General features: G+C 39.9%; 1 protein-coding gene across 1 annotated transcript in view; it reads left to right on the top strand.

The window, feature by feature from the left end:
- Positions 1–288: 288 nt before the first annotated feature.
- LOC103190727 (laminin subunit beta-1) overlaps positions 289–24,990 on the top strand; it is an 80,686-nt gene continuing 55,984 nt past the window's right edge. The window contains 16 exon segments of the mRNA XM_042335440.1: positions 289–325; positions 1,024–1,199; positions 5,004–5,133; positions 6,188–6,261; positions 10,171–10,359; positions 11,625–11,688; positions 15,087–15,307; positions 17,203–17,323; positions 18,051–18,239; positions 19,271–19,450; positions 21,518–21,630; positions 22,664–22,743; positions 23,796–23,931; positions 24,012–24,170; positions 24,420–24,547; positions 24,742–24,862. Coding sequence (XP_042191374.1) covers positions 289–325; positions 1,024–1,199; positions 5,004–5,133; positions 6,188–6,261; positions 10,171–10,359; positions 11,625–11,688; positions 15,087–15,307; positions 17,203–17,323; positions 18,051–18,239; positions 19,271–19,450; positions 21,518–21,630; positions 22,664–22,743; positions 23,796–23,931; positions 24,012–24,170; positions 24,420–24,547; positions 24,742–24,862 — 2,118 coding nt within the window.

The raw sequence follows: 24,990 nt of genomic DNA, 5'->3' as shown, positions 1-24,990 counted from the left end.
AACCTTTTACGCCACACAAGTGAGGATAGGTCATGCGCTCGGGGAGCCTTGACAACTGGTAACCTAATCGCATAAAGGACAGACTTTTAACGATTTTTAAAAAAATAACGTAACAACTTATACCCAACTGATCCTGATCTGGTCCTGAGATCAGATATCAAAGTCAAAAATGAAATGAAACGTTTCAGGAAGAAACGCGAATTTATTCACAGCCGCACCAGGACCGCGCAGTTAGCAAAAAAGTTACAAATACTGCATAAACCTTCAGTGGCCAAAATAATGAAGATAATGTCGAGGGGATCCTCAGCAGCTGCTGAACCACACGGTTTGTAAGTAATCCGAAAATGTTTTTTTTAAATAAAAAATATCTAATAACTATCCGGACGCGGGTCTGGGGACCAAACTTTCATTTGTAAACGTAACTGCAAGATATCCTGCAATAAAAGTCAGGGAGAGGGGGAGGGGGGACGGGAGAGGGGGAGAGGGGGGAGAGAGAGGGGGGGGGAGAGAGAGAGAGGGAGAGAGAGAGGAGGGGGAGAGGGGGGACGGGAGAGGGGGAGAGGGGGGGGAGAAGAGGGGGGGGAGGAGAGAGAAAGGGAGAGAGGGGGGGGAGAGGGGGAGAGAGAGAGGGGGGGGAGAGAGAGAGGGAGAGAGAGAGGAGGGGGAGGGGGGGACGGGAGAGGGGGAGAGGGGGGAGAGAGAGAGGGGAGAGGGGGGGAGAGAGAGAGGGAGAGAGGGGGGGAGAGGGGAGAGGGGGAGAGAGGGGGGGAGAGGGTTCTGTGGCTTTGGTATACATTAGTGATTCAGTATTCTGGCTGTAAACCTTCAGACCATCTGATTATGTTTGTCTATTTAAGACTTTTTTTATTTGCTCGTTCTCAATTTCCCTCATTTAAACAAAAATGACAGGATCTGATTTCTGACCTTTTGTAGATTTAATTTTCACAATTAGAATTGCCACTGTGAATTGTGAATTGGTTAACACAGTGTTTTAATAGCCTATATGTCCTGTCTGTCCTTTAGCTGCAGTGTGGCTCTGTGCCTTTGCCCAGGGACCAGAGTTTAGCTATGGTTGCGCTGAAGGAAGCTGTTATCCAGCCACTGGGGATCTGCTGATTGGCCGAGCAGACAAGCTCGCCGCCACCTCCACTTGTGGCCTCCACAAACCTGAACCTTTCTGCATTGTCAGCCACCTCCAGGTATATACATATATACAGAGAGAGAGAGAGTGTGTATGTGAGGGAAAGGAATGGATGTAGTGTGTGTGAGCAAATCAATGCATTCCTGGGGCTAGACATTGTATTTGACTTTTGTCTCAAGATTACCAAGCTGGCCACTCTGGCTCCAGTCAGTCATGATAATTGCTTGGCCCTTTGGTCTTTCACTATTGTTTAATTGTGCTGTGAGAGAGAGCAACTATACAATAGTCCAGAGTACCTTACCAAGGTCTGCAAGGTTCAGTCCAACAGTTCCATGAGGTTTCCATGTTGCATTGTATATTTTTGTAGACAAATGCAGCTACTAATTTGCATACAGCAATGCCCCACAAACAGTTATAAAATAAATGATCACTTTATTTGGGGATTTGTTGGCCTGGTCAATACATGAAACTGCCTTTGTATAGTACCTTGGAATCTTTAACATTCATCTGAACAGGCAGATGTGACTTTAATGTCTCATTTGAGAAATGGCACTTCCAACAATGGGGCATTTTCCCCCAGCACTGCATTGGAGTGTCAGCTCAGTCCCAGTTTGGGCTAAGAGGCAAGAATGCTACCAATTGAGCCAAGCTGTATTCCTGATTCAAAAAAAACATTAGAAGCTGAAACATTACTTTTTTTCATTTATGTGCAGCCTTGGAAACTGACGAAAGAATGCTCACATTTTGCAGATCGTAGATATAGATAGTTTTGATTGGATTTGTTCTGTCAGACTTTATCCTTTGGTACAGCTGTCTGTACTCAGGTTTCAGTAATAACACATGGTTTTATTGTTTATGTTATCAGTCTCAATTCAGGCTGCATGTTTCTGTTGTAAGGAAATGGAAAGGTGATGAGATCATCCAAATCCACTGAATGGTTTTGACTCAAAATATATGTTTGGACTCCAAATATTGCTTCAGTGGCTGAACCAGTAAATACATTGATGTTTTTCAGTTGGAGCCAAAAGTGAGTTTTTGGTACTATTTCACTTGGCCTAGGAGAAAATTGGAGAAAACACAAGGGCTATTATTTTATATGCATGCAATTATTGAATCCATGAATGTTCCAGACAAACTAAGTTGCATTAGTGCCTCGCCTGATACTTTGATCATTTAATGTTTTAGGGACAGGTTCAAGAGTTATTGCATCTTTCATTTTATGTAATTCTGGATGATGTAAGATGATGGCTAGACAAGAGTATACTGTTCTTATAAAAGTTTCTATATTTTGGTCACCAAGATGAGGGATGTTGGTGCTAGAAACATGAATGGATCCCTTTCCTATATTGGGCACCAAGTGTCAGCTTAAAGCACTCAAGTTAAATTATAATAATTAAATATATTTTCTATAATACCTATTGACACACCTCAAAGCACTTCACAGGGAATTGCTGGAATAGTAGTGACCGTGTATTTGTAGGCAAACAGACAATTTTGCTTGGAGCAAAAACCATTTATCTGAGAATTATTATTGTAGGAGAAACACCTGGTTTGAAGCAGGCTCTAATCTGTCCCAACATGGATGAGTCCCAGCTGCAGAACACTCATGAAGCTTGAGTTGATCTTCCTCTAATTCATTTCACATAGGACTTTTCTACCAGCAGAGTGAAACTTTTGTCACATCTATGCAGTGTCTAATGCAGCATAGTACTATCCTCTATCTGTATAAATTAAATTTGAAATGAAAAACTGCTGCATTCCAAAATTCCATCAAATTGCCTCAGTAGACACAAATTGCCCCACTTATTATCTAAGATGTCACAAGGAGGTAGTAACGTCCTCTTAGATCATTCTTTTAAAAGCTGAATCAGGCAGCTGTTTTAAGTTTGTTGAAAAAATTAGGTGCATGCCAGTGATCGTATATCGTATGGATGTATTTTGCAACCCTGGTGAAATTTGGTTTTCTTTTTCAAAAAAGAAAGCAAAAATCTGCGTTGTTGGAGGTGCCGTTTTTTGAATGAGACTTTAAACCAAGGTCTGTCTGTTTAGGTGGACAGTAAAGAGTCCTTGACAATATTCAAAAAGACTGGTGTCCTGGATAACAATTCTCCCAAATAAAATTGATTATTCATTTCATGGCTAATTGTGAGATGTTGCTGTATGCTTTCACCTACAAAATATACTGGCCTTTATAGTATACCCTGTGAAGCGCTAGGAGATATCCTAACATGAAAGGTCAAATATCAAATGCAAAGTTTATTTATTGTATCCACTGTAAGAGGGCAATGGAAGAGAATAATGTATGCAATCTCTATTGGGTATATTTTGCCAATTCCATTAGAGTTGGAAGTTATATAGTCTTGGAACAAGCAAGTTGTCCGCTGTCCACTTTTTCTCTCTTTAAGAGCTTATCTTAAGATTCTTGAGCAATATTTTAAAGAACTGTTTGTATTGCAGAATTTTAAAAAAGTAATTGAGTGATTAATTTAAAGCATGTGGCTCATTGGTCTGCAGTTGTAATGCAGTTTTGCATTACTTGGCTCTGTTTGTGGTACTGTCTACTGTATTTCCTGTTGCCAAAAAGATTGGAAGGGGAAATAAGAGTGGAAGTCTGTAATCACTTAATCTGAAGTCTAAAAATGAACACTCAGAACCAGTTTATTAGTTGCATGGTAATAAGAAGTATAGCATTTTAACTCCTATTAAAAGTATTCAATTATGATACATGTTTGCCTTACTAAACAATTTGTCTTCTTCAAAGGCAAAAAGTAATATTGTATTGATGTATATTTAGTATTTACCTTAAGGGCTTTTAGGAATATAAAAAACAATGTTTGTTACTTAAAAATAAAAATAGTAAAAAAGTACCTTTGCTACAGTTAAGTAATACTGCCTTCCTTTCATCTTATCTGTCAGAGCCTAACAACGGCTTTCATGTGAGGATTTTGTTGTCACAAAAGCAGTCCTGTTTTGTCTTTATTCTGCAAGCAATGCCCAATAGTTTAAATGGTGCCAGTTTTTATCCGTTTGCTCATGATGTTGTGCGAATTAGTGATTCCCTGAAGAACTAAAGCCAGTCTGATCTTTTCAAGAATTTATTGTTTTAAGTTCTTGCATATTCATAGTATAGTAATGTCATCGCTACTTCCAGTCCTTCCCACGATGTTGTACATGTTAGGTAAGAGGTGTAAACCTCATTTATTTACTTCTAATAAGTGTTCTCTGTTTGAATTCTTTTGGGGAAATAAATGCGTCCTGGTAGAGGCACATCTGTTTTGCATTATCTGTATATGCCAGACAAGCAGTGGGATTCTTTGCATACTATTTAAATGCACAAGGCATTTGTGCACTGAAGAATGCACTGAATGCACTGAAGGCAGTATTACTTTTTATAGCTTCATAGATTCTTCTCCAGTAATTGAAGTTTTCTTGACCTACTTCAGTTAACTATTTTTCTAGCCATTTTCTTTTTCATCAAAGTAACAAAAGTCCTTTATTACATATTGCACAGTACAGACAAAATATAATGTCAAAACATGTTTGCCAAACAATTGCATACATATGATGTAAACCACAAATCGCAACTTTTTTTTAGAAATGCTGCAGATCAAAAACAATGACAACAAAGGAAAACATTCCAAAGTCCTCACACTAAGTTATTTGGAAATGTAGTGACAGTTATGTAGGCAAAAATTTAGTAGGTCATATTGGAATAAATGGTTCATTTCTTCACTGCCAAATTTGAATTATTCCGAGCTTCCATCCACTTCATATCAATTTTAGATGCATAGTTTATTGTGAATGTGGCTCTGGGGAGGTTAAAAAAAACTACAGTAAGTGAATTTCAATTTAATGATTTCAGGAAGAGAAGAAATGCTTTCTGTGTGATTCGCGGACTCCTTTCACAGAAAATCCTAACAGCCATCGCATTGAGAATGTAGTCACAACTTTTGCTCACAACCGCCTGACCACCTGGTGGCAGTCTGAAAATGGTGAGTGTGGGTTATCAGAAAAAATATTACTGTAATATTCAGAATAAGAAAATATAGTAATAATCCTTGCATTTGATATTCTGCCTCATCACATTGGAACATCTCAAAGTACAGCCATGAAGTGAATGACCAATATTATCTGGTGGATTGTTTGCCAGAACAGGGAGAGAAACTCCCTTCACTTTCTCTGTAGTGCTGTGGGATCTTTAATATTCACCTCACGCAGATGAGAACTTGAGTTATCGTCTCATCCGAAGGACAGTGCTTCCTACAATGCAGCATATTCAAGCACTGCAGGAGCCAGGAGTATGATCTCAAAGTTCCAAAAGACATATTTAATTGTGTTAGCATACTGAAATTAATTGTTTGTCTCCTGAGGAGTACAAAAATCCTTTTTAAACCAATATATTTTTGTTTCTTCAAGTGCCCTCCCCACCTCCCTTCACATTATTGCCAGAATAAATAAAAATAATCGCATTTGATATAGTGCCTTATCATGGCTTCGAGACGTCTCAAAGCACTTCACAGAATACACATCATGTGAATTGTATATTTTGTGGGCGAAACTCACAATGAGAGCCACCTATTCTACATATTGAAAATATGAATGTAAGTGGTCAACAGAGAATTAGTTTGGATAACTAGAAATTAAAAGAATTCACTAGATGTTGAGATTTTAAAAAAGTTAATTGGATCGTATTGCTAAGATTCTGTAGCTATGTTTTATGAATGAGTTTCTGTTAGAATGCCATTCTTCCCTTTCAAATGCATATGCAGTCAGTGTTGCAACTCTGTCTCTTGTACGTGGAAGTTTGAGAATCATTTGCTCAACTACATATAGTAATTAGCATGTGTGCATTTCCATGAAAAAGCCCTGGCATAACCATTGACATTGCATCATAAGTTAATCACCAAAGCTAATTTTGGATGGCCACTATAACGTTTTTTGCATTTTTTAATAACATATATGAAAAGTTGCCATGCTAAAATTATTTTGCAGTATTGTGATGAAATGTTTAGAGATGTGTTTGAATTTGGTCCTTTCTTCCGGCAGGTTTGGAAAATGTTTCTATTCAACTGGACCTGGAGGCAGAGTTCCACTTCACCCACCTCATCATGACATTTAAGGTACAGTAATAATCTAATTTGCTTGCATCTCTGAGTTGCCTGTGTTAGTTTAATGAGTGTGACGTCTCATAATTGTAAATGGGCATACATTTGTATATTTTTTCATTCTGTATTGGTGAAGGAATATGGAATTCCTTTACCAATATGGAAGAAATACAGAGAATTAACTTTTTATACTGATATTCTTGGTCTCTGAGTTGGACCTCAGCTGTGTTTGACACAGTCGCCCACGCCATCCTCCTTCACGGCCTCTCCTTGTTTCTTAACCAATAGTCAGCACTTCATCTCAGCCAGTGGTTTTTCCTCTCACCCCGCCTGGTCACCCCAATGCTCCATCCTTGGCCCCATCTTTTCCTTATCTACAAGCTTCCTCCTGGCGGTGTCATCCGCAGATGTGGGGTCAGCTTCCACATGTGTGCAGATGACACACAAATCTACTTCTCTTCCTCCAGCTGTGATTCCCAGTCCGCTGATGTTCTGTCAATTGTCTGACAGACATCAAGGCCTGGATAAGCGTAAACTTCCTGTAGCTGAACATTGACAAGATGGAAGCCATACTCTTTGGCACTCGTCAACGTCTTTTCTCCTGCGGCTCAGACCTCCTCACCCTCCCCAATCTCTCCCAGAGACTCAGCGAATCCGATCCCCAGCTATCCTTCATACCCCACACCCGGTCCCTGGCCAGGACTGCTTTCCTCCACCTCCGCCACTTTGCCTGCGTACATCTGTGCCTCACTCCAAAAGCTGCTGAAACCCTCGCTCATGCCTTCATCACCTCCCGCCTCGACTACTCGAATGCCATCTTTGCCGGTCTCCCCTGCTCCACTATTCCCAGAATTCAACTAATTCAGTGCCTGCATTCTCACCAGCACTAAACTCTGACCCTACATTACTCCAGTCCTTGTCAAACTCCATTGGCTCTGTCATAGAAACGATCAATTTCAACATCCTGACTCTTGCATTTAAATCCTTTTATGCCCTGGGACCCCACTGTCTCTAACCTGCTCTCTCTCTACACAACTACCCACTGCCTCCGCCCGACTAGCTCCGGCCTCCTCCTTGTCCCCCGGACACTCCGCCCCACAATCAGTGGCCATACTTTCAACCTCTACCCCTCAAAGCTGTGGCACTCTCTCCCTCAATCCCTTCTCCTTGCCCCCCTTTCCCTATTTTCAGGCCACATTTGAAGACCTTCCTCTTTGACCGTGCCTACAGTCACCTTCCCCCTCCCCCTGGCTCAGCATTGGGCTCTGTCACTGTTAAGCTCTCTGAGACGCCGTCCATGTGAAAGGCACTATATAAATGCAAGTTGTTGTCTCTTGAGTTGGATGGTGTTCTCAGTCTAAGTGACTACAATTCCAGAGTGATGTGCACGTCCCACCTTTTAGAAGCCAATCATGTATATTTTATCTGTGAGACTTGTTGCTCTACTGGATAGTGAGAATATTGCAAATTCCTATTTTATCAGCCCTTTGAAGACTGTTACCATACTTTCACAATAGCTACTTGCTAGTCGACACTTTGACTCATATTACTGAAGTGGCTAAATTTCCAGAATATCTATGCTTTTAATAAATACTTTTTTTTAAAAATATACTAAAATGCATTTTGCTAACACAACTTGACTATTTAATTTATCCTTCCCCACTCTAATTGAATATTTGTAGCAAGTAAGGGACCGATAGGAGTTTATTTCCAAAGCAAGCTGGACTCATGCCAGACCATGTTTAAACCTCCTACGTCCAATGCTGACTTCACCCCCTGTTCTGTGGGGTGGAGCTTAACTTAGCAAACTTTGTACTCATATACTGACTCTGTGTGCACAAGCTCTACTCATTTGAGAATAACGTTTTCCAGTGTTTCTAGTCTCACCACCCCAGGTGCTTTTAAAGTATCTATGACATGTTTTTGATTTCATTTTCTGTAATGTCTTGTCATTTTGTTAAATGGTGACGACTGCTATTAGTTTGAATGAGGTGTTAGGAAATTCAATCATTTCAGATTCTACTGACCATTGCAGTGATGGTTACTCAGCTGGAATGATGATAGGATCGCTTGTTGAGCAAGGCACCCAATGTTATACAGTACTCTGAAACAAAAGCTGATTCTGTTAGTTATTTGGTGGGAAATGCTCACAGATATTTACTCTGAAATTGTATGAGTTTGAAAGTGTCTTAAAGATGGGAAACAATGTATAGACTGGATCCAGAAATAGACTTATAATAAACATTGATGTACTGGAGTTATGGTAAGCAAGACTGTGCCTGGGATTTCCCTTGTGAGGTTCTTGATTACATACATTCAACTGTGTGGAGAATTGCTTAGTAGAGCCTAGGCATTTCCTAATAGACAAGATGAGAGGGAAACTTTTCTAATAGTTATCTTTACGCAGGACTGAAAGATAGATGGTGAGACTGGATGGCATAGGGAGAACAATGAATTGTATATTTCCTGGACTGATTCCTTAGAGTAGAGGAGATTAAGGGGTGAGTTGATTGAGGTATTTAAAATATTGAAAGAAATGAACTAGTTAGATGGTGAAATACTCTTTCTTCCCCTTGGTCCATTATAAAGTGGAAATAGCCTCAAAATCAGAACCAAGACTGAATTGAGGTCAGGAACCATTTCTTTACCCAGAGAGTGATGAAAATGCTCTGCCCCCAAAAATCGTAGAGTTTGAATCAATAGAGATGTTTGAAAGAGAAATATATACTTGGGTAGTAAAGGTATTAACCTCCATGTAGTCTTGCTGTCTTATTTCTCATTGCTTATAAACACCATTTGTTGGAATATAATTATTGTATGGTAAAAGGATGGCATTAGGATGAAAAGATCTTCCAAGTTCTAATAAACTAACAGAACAGGTTCATTGGTTGAACTGTTCCCTCTGTTTCTAGAAATGGATCTTGCATTTCAAAATAACTTTCTGCATTAGTGAATAGCGAGTGAGGTTGACGTGAATCAGAGATGCAAGGAGAGATAAATGGCAATGAGAAATATATTTGAGTTTTTGCGGAACAATTGCCTATTCAGTGATTTGAGATGGCCTCCAGACATGAAAGGCACTATATGAATGCAATTTGTAGTTGTTTTATGAGCATCTAAATATATTCTGATCTATGAGGTTAATTACTTTATTAAACCCAAGTATGCACCTGATATCGAACATTAATTTCAGAGTCATTCTTCTGATTTAATTTCGGGAGGAATAACATTTCAAACAGTCATTTGATACTTATTTTAAGATCGTAAAATATTAACTGGAGCCAGCAAAGCAAATATGAATGAGAATTTACTTTTCCTATTGTAGCAAAGCTGCTGCACCTGTTGTTTATTGTTCATAGAAATTCTGCACAATTTATAGATTGTCTTTAGGATATTCCTAAGTCTTTTTTTTAAAAAAGCATTGCTTATTTCTCACACTTAGTTTTTTTATTCAATCCTTTACTTATTCAATACAGTTTCTGGATTTGAAAAAACAGTGTGTAGTTAAAAATTAAGTGGTAAATTCTCACCATTTCCTTTCCCCTCCAACTCTGTGCTGGCTTCCCAGCACCTTTATTTGCAGTGTTCTGCTATGGTTTATATTGAATCAAAAAAAAGTATTAAGAGTATACTGGAATGCACGTTTTGCTTGTTTAAAATAAGCAAATCCATTCATTTAATCGTTCTTTGAAGAAAATAATGAACTAACCCCAGATCTGACAATTTATATTATTATTATTAAAATTTGTTTTGAGCTTCCAGTTTTAACTTGCTTGAAATTTCCATGTAGTCTTGCTGTCTTATTTCTCATTGCTTATAAGCACCATTTGTTGGAATATAGTTCTTGTTTTAAGCTGCATGGTTAAATATCCAAGTCTTTTCGTGACAGAGGAACAAATATTTTCTCTTTTTTTNCTTTCTCAGACCTTTCGCCCAGCTGCAATGGTGATTGAACGATCTTCTGATTTTGGTAAAACCTGGCAGGTTTACAGATATTATGCTTATGACTGCGAATCATCCTTTCCAGGGATTTTAACTGGGCCTTTGACCAAAGTGGATGATGTCATCTGTGACTCTCGTTACTCTGATATTGAGCCATCCACCGAAGGAGAGGTTTGTGATTTTAAATATTAACATACTAAAAGCACATTGTCTGGTAGATCCCACACAATTAAATGTTTTGCATTTCAGTCTGGAAGTAAATTCCAACTTGTTTTTGAATACATTCCAAGCATTTTAGTTTTTCTAAAGATAGGTAATGTTATCAGGATCACATATCTGCACTCCAGAGTAGTGTGAGAGGTACTCCAATTGTTCTTATTTTATAATTTGAGGTATGAATGTGTGAATACACACACGGTGCTCCCAAAATTGATCTGACAAAGATTGTATTCACTGTGTGCTTGTAAGATAAGATATGTGGGTGTTAAGGACTACAGCATCTCATAATATTGGATCACAAAGTAGTGGAAGATTAGTAGAGCAGTTGTTGGGGAGTAGGGTCACAGGAAATCTCGGTGGAGCAAGGCCATGGAGGCATTTGAAGGCAAGGACAGGAATCTAAAGTTAATCTGCTGCGGGATTGTGAGCCAGTGTAGCTGGGGGTGATTGACTTGCAATCTGCAGAATTCTGGATGGTTTGGATTTTGTGGAGGGTGGAGCTAAGGAGACCAGTGAACAGGATGTTGGAAAAATAAGAGTCTGGAGGTGGCAAAGGGGCAGATGAGAATTTTAGGAGTGTGTGTGTGAGTGCGCCTGTGGGGGTGGGGGAGTGTGGGGGGGGGGTAGTGGAGGCAGATTTGGTCAAAGCCCAGGTGAAATGTTTAAAGTGGAGTTAAAAAATTTAACAAAATGTCAAGGTTCTGCGCAGTCTGTGTGAGCTGGTTAGACACTGTTGTGTGCAATTGGCTGCTGTGTTTTGCCCACAAAATATAGTCGATTCATTTTACAGTATATTCTGTAAAGTGCTTTAGACATCTCAAACATCATAATGCACTATCAAATGCAAGGATTATTATAACAGTCAGCACCTGAGTTGAGGAGGTGCTGATGAGAGCTGAGCAAGATAACCTCAATTTTGTCACCATGGAGTTGTAGAAAACTAAGGCTCATCAAGGACTTTTTCTAAAAGCCTTATCATTTTTAGGGTTGTGAGTGATAATGGGTTGAATTTTGGTACTGATAATGAAGACCAAATTATATTGTAATAAAAACTAATTGTGATATTGCAATATATTAAATTTACATCTCATGAAACCTCAAACCACAACACTCATTAACTTTTACACATTTTTACATATTTCAATCAAGCAACTGTATAAAACACATGCTGCATCTATTTATATTTATAATAGTTTTCGTATTTTGTTTATTTTCAGGTTATCTATCGAGTTTTGGATCCAGCCTTTAAAATTGAAGATCCATACAGTCAAAGAATACAAAGTAAAGTTTATGGTTTCAGTTTACTTGTACTGTCCATTTATATAGAAACAATCATGACAATTTCAGCTGTTTTATTTTTAAGCATATCAACTCAATAATAATAATTCTTGCATTTGATATACTGTCAGGAGGATATCCCAAAGTGCTTCACAGGATTTATACACACACATCTACAGTTCTGACTAAGATCGGCCAACTTAAAATTTGTGATTTTTATAATCAATATGGTTTAGTGTTTCTAGGTACATTATTATAGAATTTTTAAAGTGGACTGAATGTGTTTTGTGAAATAAATACAGCCACATAATCTGTGTAATCCCAACATTAGAAGACGGCCAAGACTTCTGGTCTAACTATTTTCAGATCATTATTATTTTTCAATTTGCGCAGCAGAAACTGGATGAGTAGATTTACAGTCCTTTTCCTGCCTAGCCAATGTGCTTCCTGTTGACTTGAGTATCCTAGTTTCTGTGGGAAGTTGCTTTTAACAGGAAAAGCTTTCTATATTGTGGAGCATTTTAAAGCTCTGAATTTCCATCCTTTGTTATACAGAAGGTTCAAACACATGTTTGCTGTGGTTTATATTACTGTACCACTCATACCCCACTCCTTTGCCCATCCCTGTTACTCAGCTAATGCATGTTTGCATGTTCCCAACCCCTCCAAGACTTACCTTGTGTATAAGCCAAATTGTTGCTCAATTCAGCCAACAGATATCCCATTCAAACTGGGAGGGAGAGAACGTTACGTTTTAAAATTTTTGCATAATTTTATTGTATTCCGAAGACACGGAAGTTGGATTTAAATATTTAATTAGATATATTTGCTATTAGAAATAGACGTTTCATCCATCAATGTTTATATATGAATGCAACATTTTTTTGATGGTTTATGAAACCACTGATCTGGTAGATTTAAACATTAATGGGTAAAAACTGCCCCTGCACAACTATAGCTACTTTGTCCTTATATGCTGCAATCTGTGGGATTTTTATGCATCCAATTCTTTAGAGTTTCTGATATTTGGTTTAAGCAAAGCAAATGTTTCACTATCTTTGATTGTTCTCATAAAAGTGATATTTGCTGTACATTTCATAAACTTAAATTTCATAACAATTACATTTTCCAAAAGTCTTCAAAACTGATGGTTTGTTTGAAGCACTTCATTTTTGCACTTTTGGTTGGCCTTTCAGCACAGCAATCCTACCTGCTACCCCTGGTACAACAGTCATCTCCGCTCATTCAAATCCCAATCCCGGTTGCTCAAGCATAGATGACAAAAAAAAAGTGACCTCACGGTTCACCGCCAACTGCGTTGTTGAGCATCGTTGTAGCTATCGCCACTCCCTCTCAAGCCAAAACCATCTTCTACTCGCAGGTCATTCTCGAGGCCAAAAATGACCCCAAAATCCTGTTCTCCTCTACAGAGGACCTCTTCCAAGCCCCTTCTCATTCCTCACTTCTGATGCCAAGTGCGAAGAGGTCCTAAGTTTCTTTAGCACTAAAATGGACAACATCCACCTGGCTGCCTCCTCCCACCCCAAAGGCCTACCACCACTTACCTCTTCCCCACCCCCATGCCTCCTTATCACTCTCTCCTACTATGGCCCCACCCTTTGCTCCCATGTCTCCCTCCTCCCTTTCCTCCACCATCATCCAGATGAAGCCCACCACCAGCTGCCTCGACCGTGCCCCCCACCCCTTCCCCCCCCCCACCCAGCTTCTGATCTGGCCAACTCCCCCTCTGCCCATTGCTGACTATCACAATCAACCAGTCCCTCTCCTCAGGCTGTGTCCTATCCCCCTCACTCACTTGTCATCACTCCTCTTATATTAAAAAAAAACTACCTTTGATTCTTGCAACCTCACAAACTTCAGACCCATCTCAAACCTGCCCTTCCTGGCCAAAGTTTTGGAATGCATCATTGCAAATTGACTTCGCTCACACGTCTCCCTCCACTCACTTCTTGAACCCTTCCAGTCCAGTTTTCGCTCTGCTCACTGCACAGAGACAGCGCTCATCAAAGTAACATTAGATCCTCTCGCTCTGTAACCAGGGCTCCCTCTGCCTCCTCATTCTCCTGGACCTCTCCACCACATTTAGCAGTCGATCACACCATCTTTCTCCAATACCTCTCCTCCCTCATCCACCTTAGCGGGCCTGCACTTCCATGGTTTGCATCCTGCTTATCAAACTGCCAACAATACATCTCGCAATTTTTTTTTTCCCTCTCACCTCTGCCCAGTCACCTGCGGAGTTCCTCAAGGCTCCATCCTTGGCCCCCTTTTCCTTATCAACATGCTTCTTCTCGGCGATGTCATCCGCAGACATGGGGCCAACTTCCACATGTATGCAATGACACCCAAATCTACTTATATTTCTCCAGCTGCGACTCCCAGTCCGCTGATGTTCTGTCAGCTTATTTGACGGACATCGAGGCCTGGATGAGCGCAAACTTCCTGCAGCTGAATGTTGGCAAGGTCGAAGCCATACTTCTTGCTCTTGTCAACTTTCTCCTGCGGGTCTGAACTCCTCAACCTCCCTGGGCTCTCTCTCAGACTCACCAAACCTATGCAACTTCGGTGTCAGATTCAATCCCCAGCTTTCCGTTCTATCCCATATCCATTCCCTGACCAGGATTGCCTTTTTCCACCTCTGCCACATTGCCCGCCTCCATCCAAACTTCACAACCAATGCAGCTGAAATCCTCGTTCAAGCGTTCGTCACTTCCCGGCTGGACTATTCCAATGCCCTCCTTGCTGGTCTCCCCAGCTCCATCATACACAAAATTCAGTTAATTAAAATTTCCGCTGCCTAGATAATCACCCGCACAAAACTCAGGCCCTCATCACACGAATCCTTGCCAGGTTCCACTGGTTCCCAATCACCGAACTGATTGATTTCAAGATCCTCTCGCTCGTTTTCAAATTCCCTTCATGGCCTCGCACCTCCTTACCTATCTGATCTGCTACCCCCCTCTCCACCACCCGCTGCCTCCGCTCGTCTGGCTCCGGCCTCCTGTTTGGCCCTCGTCCCCTCCGCTCCACCATCGGTGGCCGTGCTTTATGCCTCAAACTTTAAATCTCTTTCAATCCCTTCGCCTTGCCCCATCTCTCCCAACTTCAAATCATGCCTAGAAGCCTTTTTTGATTGTGTTTGCAGTAACCTTCCTCTCCCTCTGGCTCAGTGTCAGACTCTGCCACTGTCGAGCACTTTGGGACGCTACCCTATGTGAAGGACGCTTTATAAATGCTAGGTGTTGTTTTATATTGGAGTACAATGGAAAATGTCATGCATGTAATCATTTTTGAATGTTTATTTAATTGTTAATATTAATATTTCTCACACTGGATTCCATGAAATGATTGTAATTTGGTTTATGCCTTCTATTTTGAAGATATGTTGAAGATCACAAACTTGAGGATAAAGTATACCAAGCTCCATACTCTGGGCGATAATTTGTTGGATTCCCGAATAGAAATTAAAGAGAAGTATTACTATGCCATCTATGACATGGTAGTTCGTGGCAACTGTTTCTGTTATGGACATGCTAGTGAGTGTGCTCCTGTTCATGATTCAGATGATGATTATGATGAAGATGTTGAAGTGGAAGGAATGGTAAGTACAAAAATGCTGACTGTTAGACATGGGTGTAAGGGGTAGTATTTTCTCAATGTGACGATGGATTGGTCAGTAAATTTACCCCACAGTTTCTTTGCTTTGGAGTTATCAAAATATATTTTATTTCCTATACTAAACATGATGTACTTATTGCTATCCACCCTTGCTCTTTCTTCTTTATTGTCAGTTTTCTCCCAACTTAAAAGTGCTGACTCTTTCAACTAGCATAGGATTGTATAGATGCCAGTACTTCGCTCAAATCATTTTTTTTTATCTGTGTATCCAGACAGAGAATGTTGCCAGCAACCATTGCAACTGAGTTAATTCTGCCTTGCCCAATGTTCACACACTTGCATTGGTCTGTAAGGGATAGCTGCCTGGTTTATTGATTCCTACCCCCACTCTAGCTTAGGGGCCACTGAAGCCAATTGTAGCAACCTTTTTTTAACTCCCATGTCCCCCCCCCCACCCAATGTAGTAGTACATTGAGCTATGTGTTTCTAGGTAGACTACAATAGAATTCAAATGGAACATATTTCATCGGCAATTTTGGGCTTCCTACAAAATGTGTGGGGCGGTGGGAGGGCAGCGAAGTTTATTTAAATCTTAAATCTAGATTACAGTCCTCTCCACAGTACATGTTGCTACATAAATGAAACCAGATGAAAAGTTTCTCTGACCTGGCCATGCTATTTCCTGTGACATGTAAAATATTTTGGCTGTTTGAAGCAAAGCAGTGGGAGAACTTGTGAACAAACTCTTAGAAGCTATAGTAGTGTACAGTTTCCTACTGCAGAGCTTGTATTACAGTTTAGGAATACTTTAGGAATGCTGTAATTGTTTTGCTAAAGCTTTTTGTAAACTTTTTTGTCTTCTCATTGTTTGTCTATTTCTTGATTTGGACACCACCTGTAACTGCAAAGGCAATGTACTTCTTCCCAGCCCTCTCCTCCCCAATCTCCATAAATGCCATTTAGAACCAGCTGGAAAGAAGGATATTAGGAAGATTAGTCTGGGAAGAAGCTGTCTTGGTTCCCTCCCTGTGAGAGCGCCTGCCATAATTGTTAGCAGATGAGGAACCTACTGATTTGGATAATGGACCATACACTTCTGTAGTAATAATAATCCTTGCCTTTGATATAGCACTTTATGACATCGTTGAGACGTCTATAAAGCGCTTCACAGAATATACTGTAAAGTGAATTGACTGTATATTTTGTTGGTGAAATGCAGCAGCCAATTACGTACAGCAGTGTCCCACAAATGGTCGTGGATTGAGTAACCAAATTATTTTTTTGAAGCGATTGTTACCCCTGGAAACGTGATCCGACAATCGACTAACAACTGAGCTGCTATTTACTGCTAGGTAAACAGGCGTGTGGAGTAAGGAAGCTTGCCTAAGGTTTTGTCCTGCCTCTCGATCCCAAGTCCTCTCACTTGCGAGGCCAGCGCTCTAACCACTGAGCCACAGGACTCCATACTGCAGCACTGCTGTACACCATAAATTCAATCCCAATATTATGTTTTTGAAAGTTTGTTTATGATAGAAAGAAATCTAGAGAAAGCAATTTGAGTTGTGCACAAGTTTGATATTTATAGGATTATTCTGAAATAAGCCTACAATGATGCTATTTTCAGGAAAGATTCCTTAATCACAGAGGAACTAGCCTGAAATACCAATTCCATTTTGGGAATTCAGGGGAAATTTTTGTTTTGCAACAGGATATGCACAATGTATTTGTAATGCATCTTGAAATGCACTTACACACTTACAAAATGGTCAATTGGGGTACTAATAAATGAATAAATAAATTTCAAGCTTGGCGATAGCGATGGAAATACGATAAATAAGAAGCAGAGGTGAACCAACTAAACCACGTTGTGTTTTCTAGGTACATGGGAGATGCGTGTGTCGGCACAACACTAAAGGTTTGAACTGTGAGCTGTGTCAGGACTTCCATCATGATCTATCTTGGAGGCCTGCTGAAGGACGCAACAGCAATACATGTCAAAGTGGGTCAATAGAATAAGCATTTCTAAAATATTGAATAGATATTAATGCCTTGGCGTTTGGGTTTTAATTTCTACATACAATTTCTAACTTTCTCTAACTGCAGAATGGCATGAGGGCAATGGTTGGAGTTGCAATTCAAGAGTAATAAGCCTCCAATAAAACAGGAAACTCTTTTACTGATTTCTTTTCAATAGATTGTCATCTGAATAGGCCAATCTCTGGTAACTAAAAAGCAATTAAAACTCTGGTGCACTTTTCTATTTTAGTGCCACTAAACAACAACAAAATTACATTTATAGAGCGCCTTTCAAGTTGGGAGGATGTCCCAAGGCGCTGGACAGTCGAGGGCCAGGACCCGAGCATGGGGGAGGGGTGGGGGAGGGAAGGCAGAGAGGTGGGAGGGCGATCGAAGACACGATCGAAGTGGAGGATCTTGAGACCGGCATTGGAGAAGGCAAGGGAGGAAGCGAAGCAAAGAGACTGTGGGATTGAGATAGATAGAACCACTTTTCTATTTTGGTGCCAATAAACTGGACTACTAATGATTTTCTCATGGTCAAACGTGCATTATCACTTAGTAAATGAGCATTTTATATCAAATCAGAACCTGTTGTTTGTACCAGTTGACAATAATGTTACTTTTATATACAAAGCGCTACACCAGTATGATCCAATGAATCTGCATTGTATATGTAAATCGGAAATTTCTGTTTTTTTGTTTTTTAGAGTGCAACTGCAATGGACACTCTGAGAAATGTCACTTTGACATGGCTGTCTACTTGGCCTCTGGTAATGTTAGCGGGGGTGTTTGTGATGACTGTCAGAACAATACAATGGGTCACCACTGTGAACAATGCAAACCTTTCTACTACCAGCACCCGGAACGTAGTATTCGTGCTCATGACATTTGTGAACGTGAGTTGTATAATTTGATACTCGAAATTTGTGACAAGTCGTAGAATTGTAGATTTATACAGCACAGGAGGCCATTCGGCCCATTGTGTCTGTGCCGGCTCTTTGAAAAGAGCTATCCAATTCAATCCCACTCCCCCGCTCTCTCCCCATAGCCCTGCAAACTTGTCCTCCCCAAATAATTATCTAGTGTCACTTGTCTTGCAAAGTATTCCAGCAGAAACATTCCAACAACATTAGATTAGTTTGCGTTTTAATCTGATGGCATCATACTTGGCAAGGAAACCATGAATGGCAAGGATACGTTTTAAATGCTACTGTACGAACAAAATGTTTGGACATTCAGCATAGTGCCCTTAATATACATTATAGCACAGTAATAGGGGCGTCTCTACAATCTCAACCAGTATTATAAAGGGGAGCAATCACCAGTTAGCACTTTCACATTCATTGTGTAAAAATCCACCCAGCTTCCCAAGTTGAAAATGGCCTTTAAATCACTACTGTTGTGACTTCCTGAGAAATGAGTAGTGGTAGAAAGTTACGGTGTAGAATTGACGAGAAGAAAAGTAGTCCCTTTTTTTTTTGCATACACACAACATCGTTACTGAAGTGAGACAATACCATGTAAAGCAAGCCAGTTTTCTGCACAGATTTTAGATAACTAAATGTGTTGCAAGGTTCTATTGTGACTAGTTTTTGGTTTTAAAAAAATTACAATTTTAAGATTTACTAATTTATACTAATATGTAAAATTGAAACAATCTTCGAGGAGATGCATGGACTATAAACCATTTTCAAAGTATTTGAGTTCTAATATGTACTTTATAAACTGAAAAGTGAACAAATTATGTTTTGACATTTGATTGGATTAACTCAGTTGAATGAGGCTTGCATTTTGTTATTTGTGGGGTATGACTTGGGGTGCTTCCCTTAAGATTGGTATTGAATTTAGAAAAAGGAAAGATCTTTTTAAATGTTTTAAATATTGATTGATAGGTCCTGTTTTTATGTTTTGATTTTATTTTATGCAGCATGTAACTGTGACCCTGACGGATCACTGCAAGGAGGTGCCTGTGACCGCTATACAGACCTGTCAACTGGTCTCATTGCTGGACAGTGCCGCTGTAAGGCAAATGTTGAGGGTGAACGCTGTAATCTGTGCAAAGAGAGCTACTATGGGCTAAGTGAAGATAATCCAGTGGGATGCAGCTGTAAGTAGCTAACCATTTTCTGAAAACAAAAATGGACAGTTTTCCATGAGTGTGCTGCCTGCAGTTTCCCTCTTTTTTTGTCTGTCTCTCTCCCTAAACTTTGTGGTAATGTTATATTTTTTAACAAGCCCAGCTGATCTGAGCAGAACTGTCCATGTGTTGCGTATGCCTGTTATCTTAATGTGTGAATCGGACTTGGGTGTCGCTGATCAGATTTCTGTAGTAGACGGGCTTGAAAACCCACTTTACATACAATCAACAACAACAACAAAATTACATTTGTAGAGCGCCTTTCACGTCGGGAGGACGTCCCAAAGTGTTGGACAGTCAGATGTCAGGGCCCGAGCATGGGGGAGGGGTGGGGTAGGGGTGAGGAAAGGCAGAGAGGTGGGAAGGAGACCGAAGGCACAATCAAAGAGAAGGGTCTTGAGACTGGCCTTGAAGGATGCAAGGGAGGAAGCGAGGCGAGGGTTGGAGTTCCAGAGGGTGGGGGCAGAGAGGGTGAAAGCCCGGCTACCGATAGTTGGGCGGGAGACATGGAGCCTGATTAGCGGAGGGAGCGGGCAGGTTGGTAGGGAGTCAGCAGGTCAGAGAGATAGGAGGGGGCAAGGCCATGGATGGCCTTAAAGGTGAGGACGATGATCTTGAACTCGCTTCTCTGGGGGATGGGGAGCCAGTGGAGTCGGGCGAGGGTGGGAGTGATGGGGTCGCGGAGCCTGGTGTACGAGAGTACACGAGCTGCAGAGTTTTGGATGATCTGCAGCTTGTGAAGGGAAGCGTTTGGAAAGCCAATGAGGAGGGAGTTCCCGTAATCAAGCCTTGAGGCGACGAATGTGTAGGTGTGGGTTTCGGCAGCCTGAGGGGTGAGGCAGTGGTGGAGTCTGGCAATGTTGCGGACACACACACTCAAAAGCATAGCTAGAGTCCTTTAATAAATTAATGAGTCAACCAAACTTCAATGACCTCATCATTCACGGTATTTGCTTTATACAGAAAAAAAAATCCCTTTTGTACATACATGATTGCAAAGTTCAACCGCTCAGCACATGAGTCACGAATGGAATGAAAAATTGAAACGCTTTTGTCTCCACCAAAAATGTCTCTTTTTAAAATGGCTTGCAAGAAGAAGGAGAATGTGTTTCAATGAACACATTCTGGTTCTGTATCTATTACTTGTTGCATATCTTTCTTTCTGTTTTAACAATGTGGGGGATGGGGGAAGAAACTTGTGGCAGAAAAATATGGTAAAGAATAGATTCCATAGGTTGTTACCGTATCCATCATGTCAAAGTGAGATTATTTATCACTAGGCTTACTTGGTAATGTTTTTGCATTTCTAATCACCATGATTTCTCCTCCAAGTTCTCACTTCTACGACTGAGAACTACTTTGACTCCTTTTTTTAAAAAAACTCCTAATCCAAATTCACATTTATTAGCTACTCAACTTGTTTATGGGATGCTGCTGGTACAGCTGAGTATTGCATTTGTCTATGTAACACTCACTTAATTTTCTAATCAATTTGCATTTACATAGCAATTCAAACACTAGGTTATTATTCTTGGGTTATGGATTCCAGTTGCTTGTTCAAGTGGTTATTATCCATATGCAAGCCTTCTTCTTTGCATATTGGCAGCATATTTGACTGTGCAGAGATCATGATTAATCTGACGTCAAATAGCCTGCCATCACCAGTATCTAAACTCATACATGAAAAGTGGACTCAAGGTATTGGTATTACCCAAAGTATTGGAGGACACTCGTGGAACTGTACTACAAATGAAGAAATAAGTCAAATAATTCTGGAGAAGAGAAAAAAGTGAGTGGGGAGGAGGGAGAAATTAAAAACAAATTGATAGTTAACTGTTTCTGACTTTGTTTTGCTTATTAGTAAATATAGACATTAATAATACTGTTCCTCTTGGAGTTTCATATCAGTTCTTGACAAAATGTGGGAGAAATTATTTTACTGGGTATCACTTGAACACAAATTATTTTGTGATTTACAAATAATCCTCCTGTAAAAGTCTTGAGCTAAATTTTGTTTTTCCTGTTTTGGTCATGCAGCATGTACCTGTAACCATTTGGGCACTCATCCAGGAGGAAATCCATGTGATGATCAAAAAGGAAATTGCTACTGTAAACGTTTGGTAAAAGGAAGGAACTGTGATCAGTGTCTGGTAAGAAAACTGCATATACTGAAATAATTCTACTGAAGTAAAACTGAGGATATGTCATCTGTCATGCAAAGGCTAGTTACTTTGGAAGAGAATTCGGATGTCTTCAACATCTAGAAAATGGTTTGCTGTTTGAATTATTACCAAGCAAGCTTTTGTGTGAGCTCAGAAGATTTGCTTATGATAAATAATAGTTATTAAACAAATGTTTGTTTTCTTCTGTTTTACATGACCCATATTGCAAACTATTCTCGGCTAAGAAGACTTTGTGAAAATTATTTAACCAATGAGGATGATATTCTTGGTCTGAAGTTTTGCTGCTCCCACATTAGCTTCACAATCATATCCTGGAATTCTCTCTCTCTGCTTACTTGGCATAATTACTTTGTTCGGCTGTGTTTTCCTTTTTTTAAAATATTAGTTCAACCCGAATATGCAAAGCCTTTCCTACTTACCTCCTTGATTTTTGTATGACCTGTGCGGGTGCGTTACATGGCCATGGTCTCTGCTGCCTCATTCAAGAGAATGGAGGTTCTATTCCAGAATGAAATATTTTGTAAGGCAGAACCTGAGCAGGCCACAAACTTGTGCAGTGCCCCCGTGAGTTTTCTTATTCTCCATCGATGGAATATTCATTTCTTTGTAGCGGGTCAACTCTTTTTTGAAGGATGTGGAAAACCTTACCAAAGGTAGATAAGCTAATCATGCTCAATTAAAGCCTTAAATTGGTGATGCTTGACAATGTAGGAACTGAATAAAGCATCGCTAAACAGAGGTTTGCTGAAACATTTTTTTTATGGTTTGTTCTTTCGCCTCTTGTTTTGAGAAAGTTCTTAGAATTATTTGTTTTTGAACAGCAACAACATGGCTTTTGTGTATAATGAGAGTATATGCTTCCAGCTATATAAAGTGCTTCAGTACATTGATTTGTTTGCTTTCTCACGTAAACTTAGTGGCGCGTGCACAACTAATTTCACTTTAATGACTTGCCTTTGGTCATGTGATGTTAAAGACATAATGGTATATTGTTCTACAGCCTCAACACTGGGGACTAAGCAATGATTTGGATGGATGTCGCCCTTGTGACTGTGACCAGGGGGGATCTTACAACAATGAGTAAGGGCAGCTTCTATAATCTTTCTTCAAAGCTTACTGCACTAAAACTGAGTCAACACTGTTGCTTGCAACCATTTTAACACAATCATTGAAGAGATTTGATCAAAAGCAGCTTTTGCAACTCAGTCCAGCGGTTAGATACTCCTAGACCATCAGTTATCTGTCTCGAATGCCTTAATGTATTCTGTGTTTAAAGCTTATCTATGGCTTTCTGAAGCAGTCTGTTCCATATTATCACAACCCTTTATGTGAAGAATGTTTTTCTGGGGTCGCTTTTTGCCTTCTTAGTTTAAGAATTTCCTAATTAAAGTGAAGTAATTTCTCACTTTGTCAAAAATCCTTCCTTTTTTTGAACACCTCAATCTAATGAGCCCATAACCTCATGAACTCTGAATATAACCCTAGTTTACTCAGCCTTTCATGACGGTTAATCATTTTCATCCCAGGTATCATTTTGGTTAATTGTCTATGGACTTCCTCCAAGGCCAGTGGAGTCCTGTAGCTCAATGATTAGAGCACTTGCCTCACAAGTGAGAGGACCTAGGTTTGATTCCCAGCAGGGCTAAATGTTGGCCAAGTTTCCTTATTCCACATGCCCCTGTTTACCTTGCAGTAAGTAGGAAGCCGGTTGTTAGTCGATTGGTGGATTGCTTTTCCGGGGGTACTAATTCCTTCAAAATAAATTAAAATAATTTGGTCAATCAATCCACGACTGTTTGTGGGATGCTGCTGTGCGCAATTGGCTGCTGTGTTTCGTCCACAAAATATACAGTCAATTCACTTTACAGTATATTCTGCAAAGCACTTAGAGACGTCTGGAAGATACAATAAGGCGCTATATCAAATGCAAGGATTATTATTATTATCTTTTCTGAAGTTTTGTGCTGAAACTGAACATAATAGTCCAAATGAGATCTGACTTATGATTGGTTCTATGTTGTTTGTTTGTGCTGCCTGCTCTTTAGAGGAGAATCACAGCCTTTGCAACTTTCAATACAGGTATTTTCACATTAATTTGAAAAGGGGCCATTGATTCTTGTTTTGCCTTGAAGTTGTTCTGCAGAGACGGGGCAGTGTAAGTGCAAACACCACATGGTTGGACGCCGCTGCAATGAAGTCGAGTCTGGGTTTTACTTTATTGCACTGGACCACTACACTTATGAGGCAGAGGAGGGGAACTTTGGACCTGTAAGTTCATTTTGATGGGGAATTGAGCTGGAAGGGCATTTGTCTTTGCACTCTTAAACATTTGTGACCATTACTTGCAGGGAACAACTATTGTACAGCGAAAATATCCAGATGATCGTTCTCCAACCTGGACTGGGATTGGATTTGTACGAGTTCCTGAAGGAGCATATGTGGAATTCTACATAGATAATCTTCCATACTCCATGGAATACGATATAGTGATTCGCTATGAGCCACAGGTTATTTTCCAAAACTACCTGAAATAGAAACAATTGCTGAAAATGCACAGTAGGCAATTCATCATAAAATGAAGGATAGATTGACCCTGATAAATGGTTATAATTTCAACATTAACCTTTTCCAAACTGCTTGTTGACATCCTATCTATTTTCAGCATTTCTGTTTCTAATTCAGATTTACTGCCTTCATAATTTTGCCTTTTACTTGAAATCTTGTTATAAATGTATAATGTGTTGATTTCTATTCAGCTGCCAAAGAACTGGGAAGAGGCAAAAATAACTGTCTTCCGCCCTAGTAAGATTCATACAAGTAGTCGATGTGGGAATACAATTCCTGACGATGACAACCAATTGGTTTCTCTTCCTTCAGGATCAAGGTTGGTACAACTTGAGTCCTGCACTGATTCGTCTGTAGTTTTTTCAATTAAACATTAAAAAAAGAGGAAATGAGCCATTAGAGCAAGACTGTATCTAAATCACTTCAACATAAGTTAATTTGAAAATTGAAGGCTGAGTAGGATTTTACGGTGTTGAGCTAACTGTGTTGTGTTGCTCAAAAATGTTCCTCTAGGTATGTTGTTCTACCTCAGGCTGTATGCTTTGAAAAAGGACTAAACTACACTATCCGTTTAGAATTACCACAATACTCTGCTAACGATGAAATAGAAACTCCTTACACACTCATAGATTCGGTACGTATATTCTGCAATTATTTAGCAGTGCATGGTAATGGGACCAAACAATTTCACTTGTTAATAAATTCTGGGAAGTTATTTTACATTGAGTAATTTTTGCTATGGATTTATAAGATTAAAATTGG

The sequence above is a fragment of the Callorhinchus milii genome, unplaced genomic scaffold (genome assembly GCF_018977255.1).
Source record: "Callorhinchus milii isolate IMCB2004 unplaced genomic scaffold, IMCB_Cmil_1.0 Scaffold5, whole genome shotgun sequence".
Classification (NCBI taxonomy): Eukaryota; Metazoa; Chordata; class Chondrichthyes; order Chimaeriformes; family Callorhinchidae; genus Callorhinchus; species Callorhinchus milii.
This window is presented reverse-complemented; position numbering and strand designations above follow the sequence as displayed.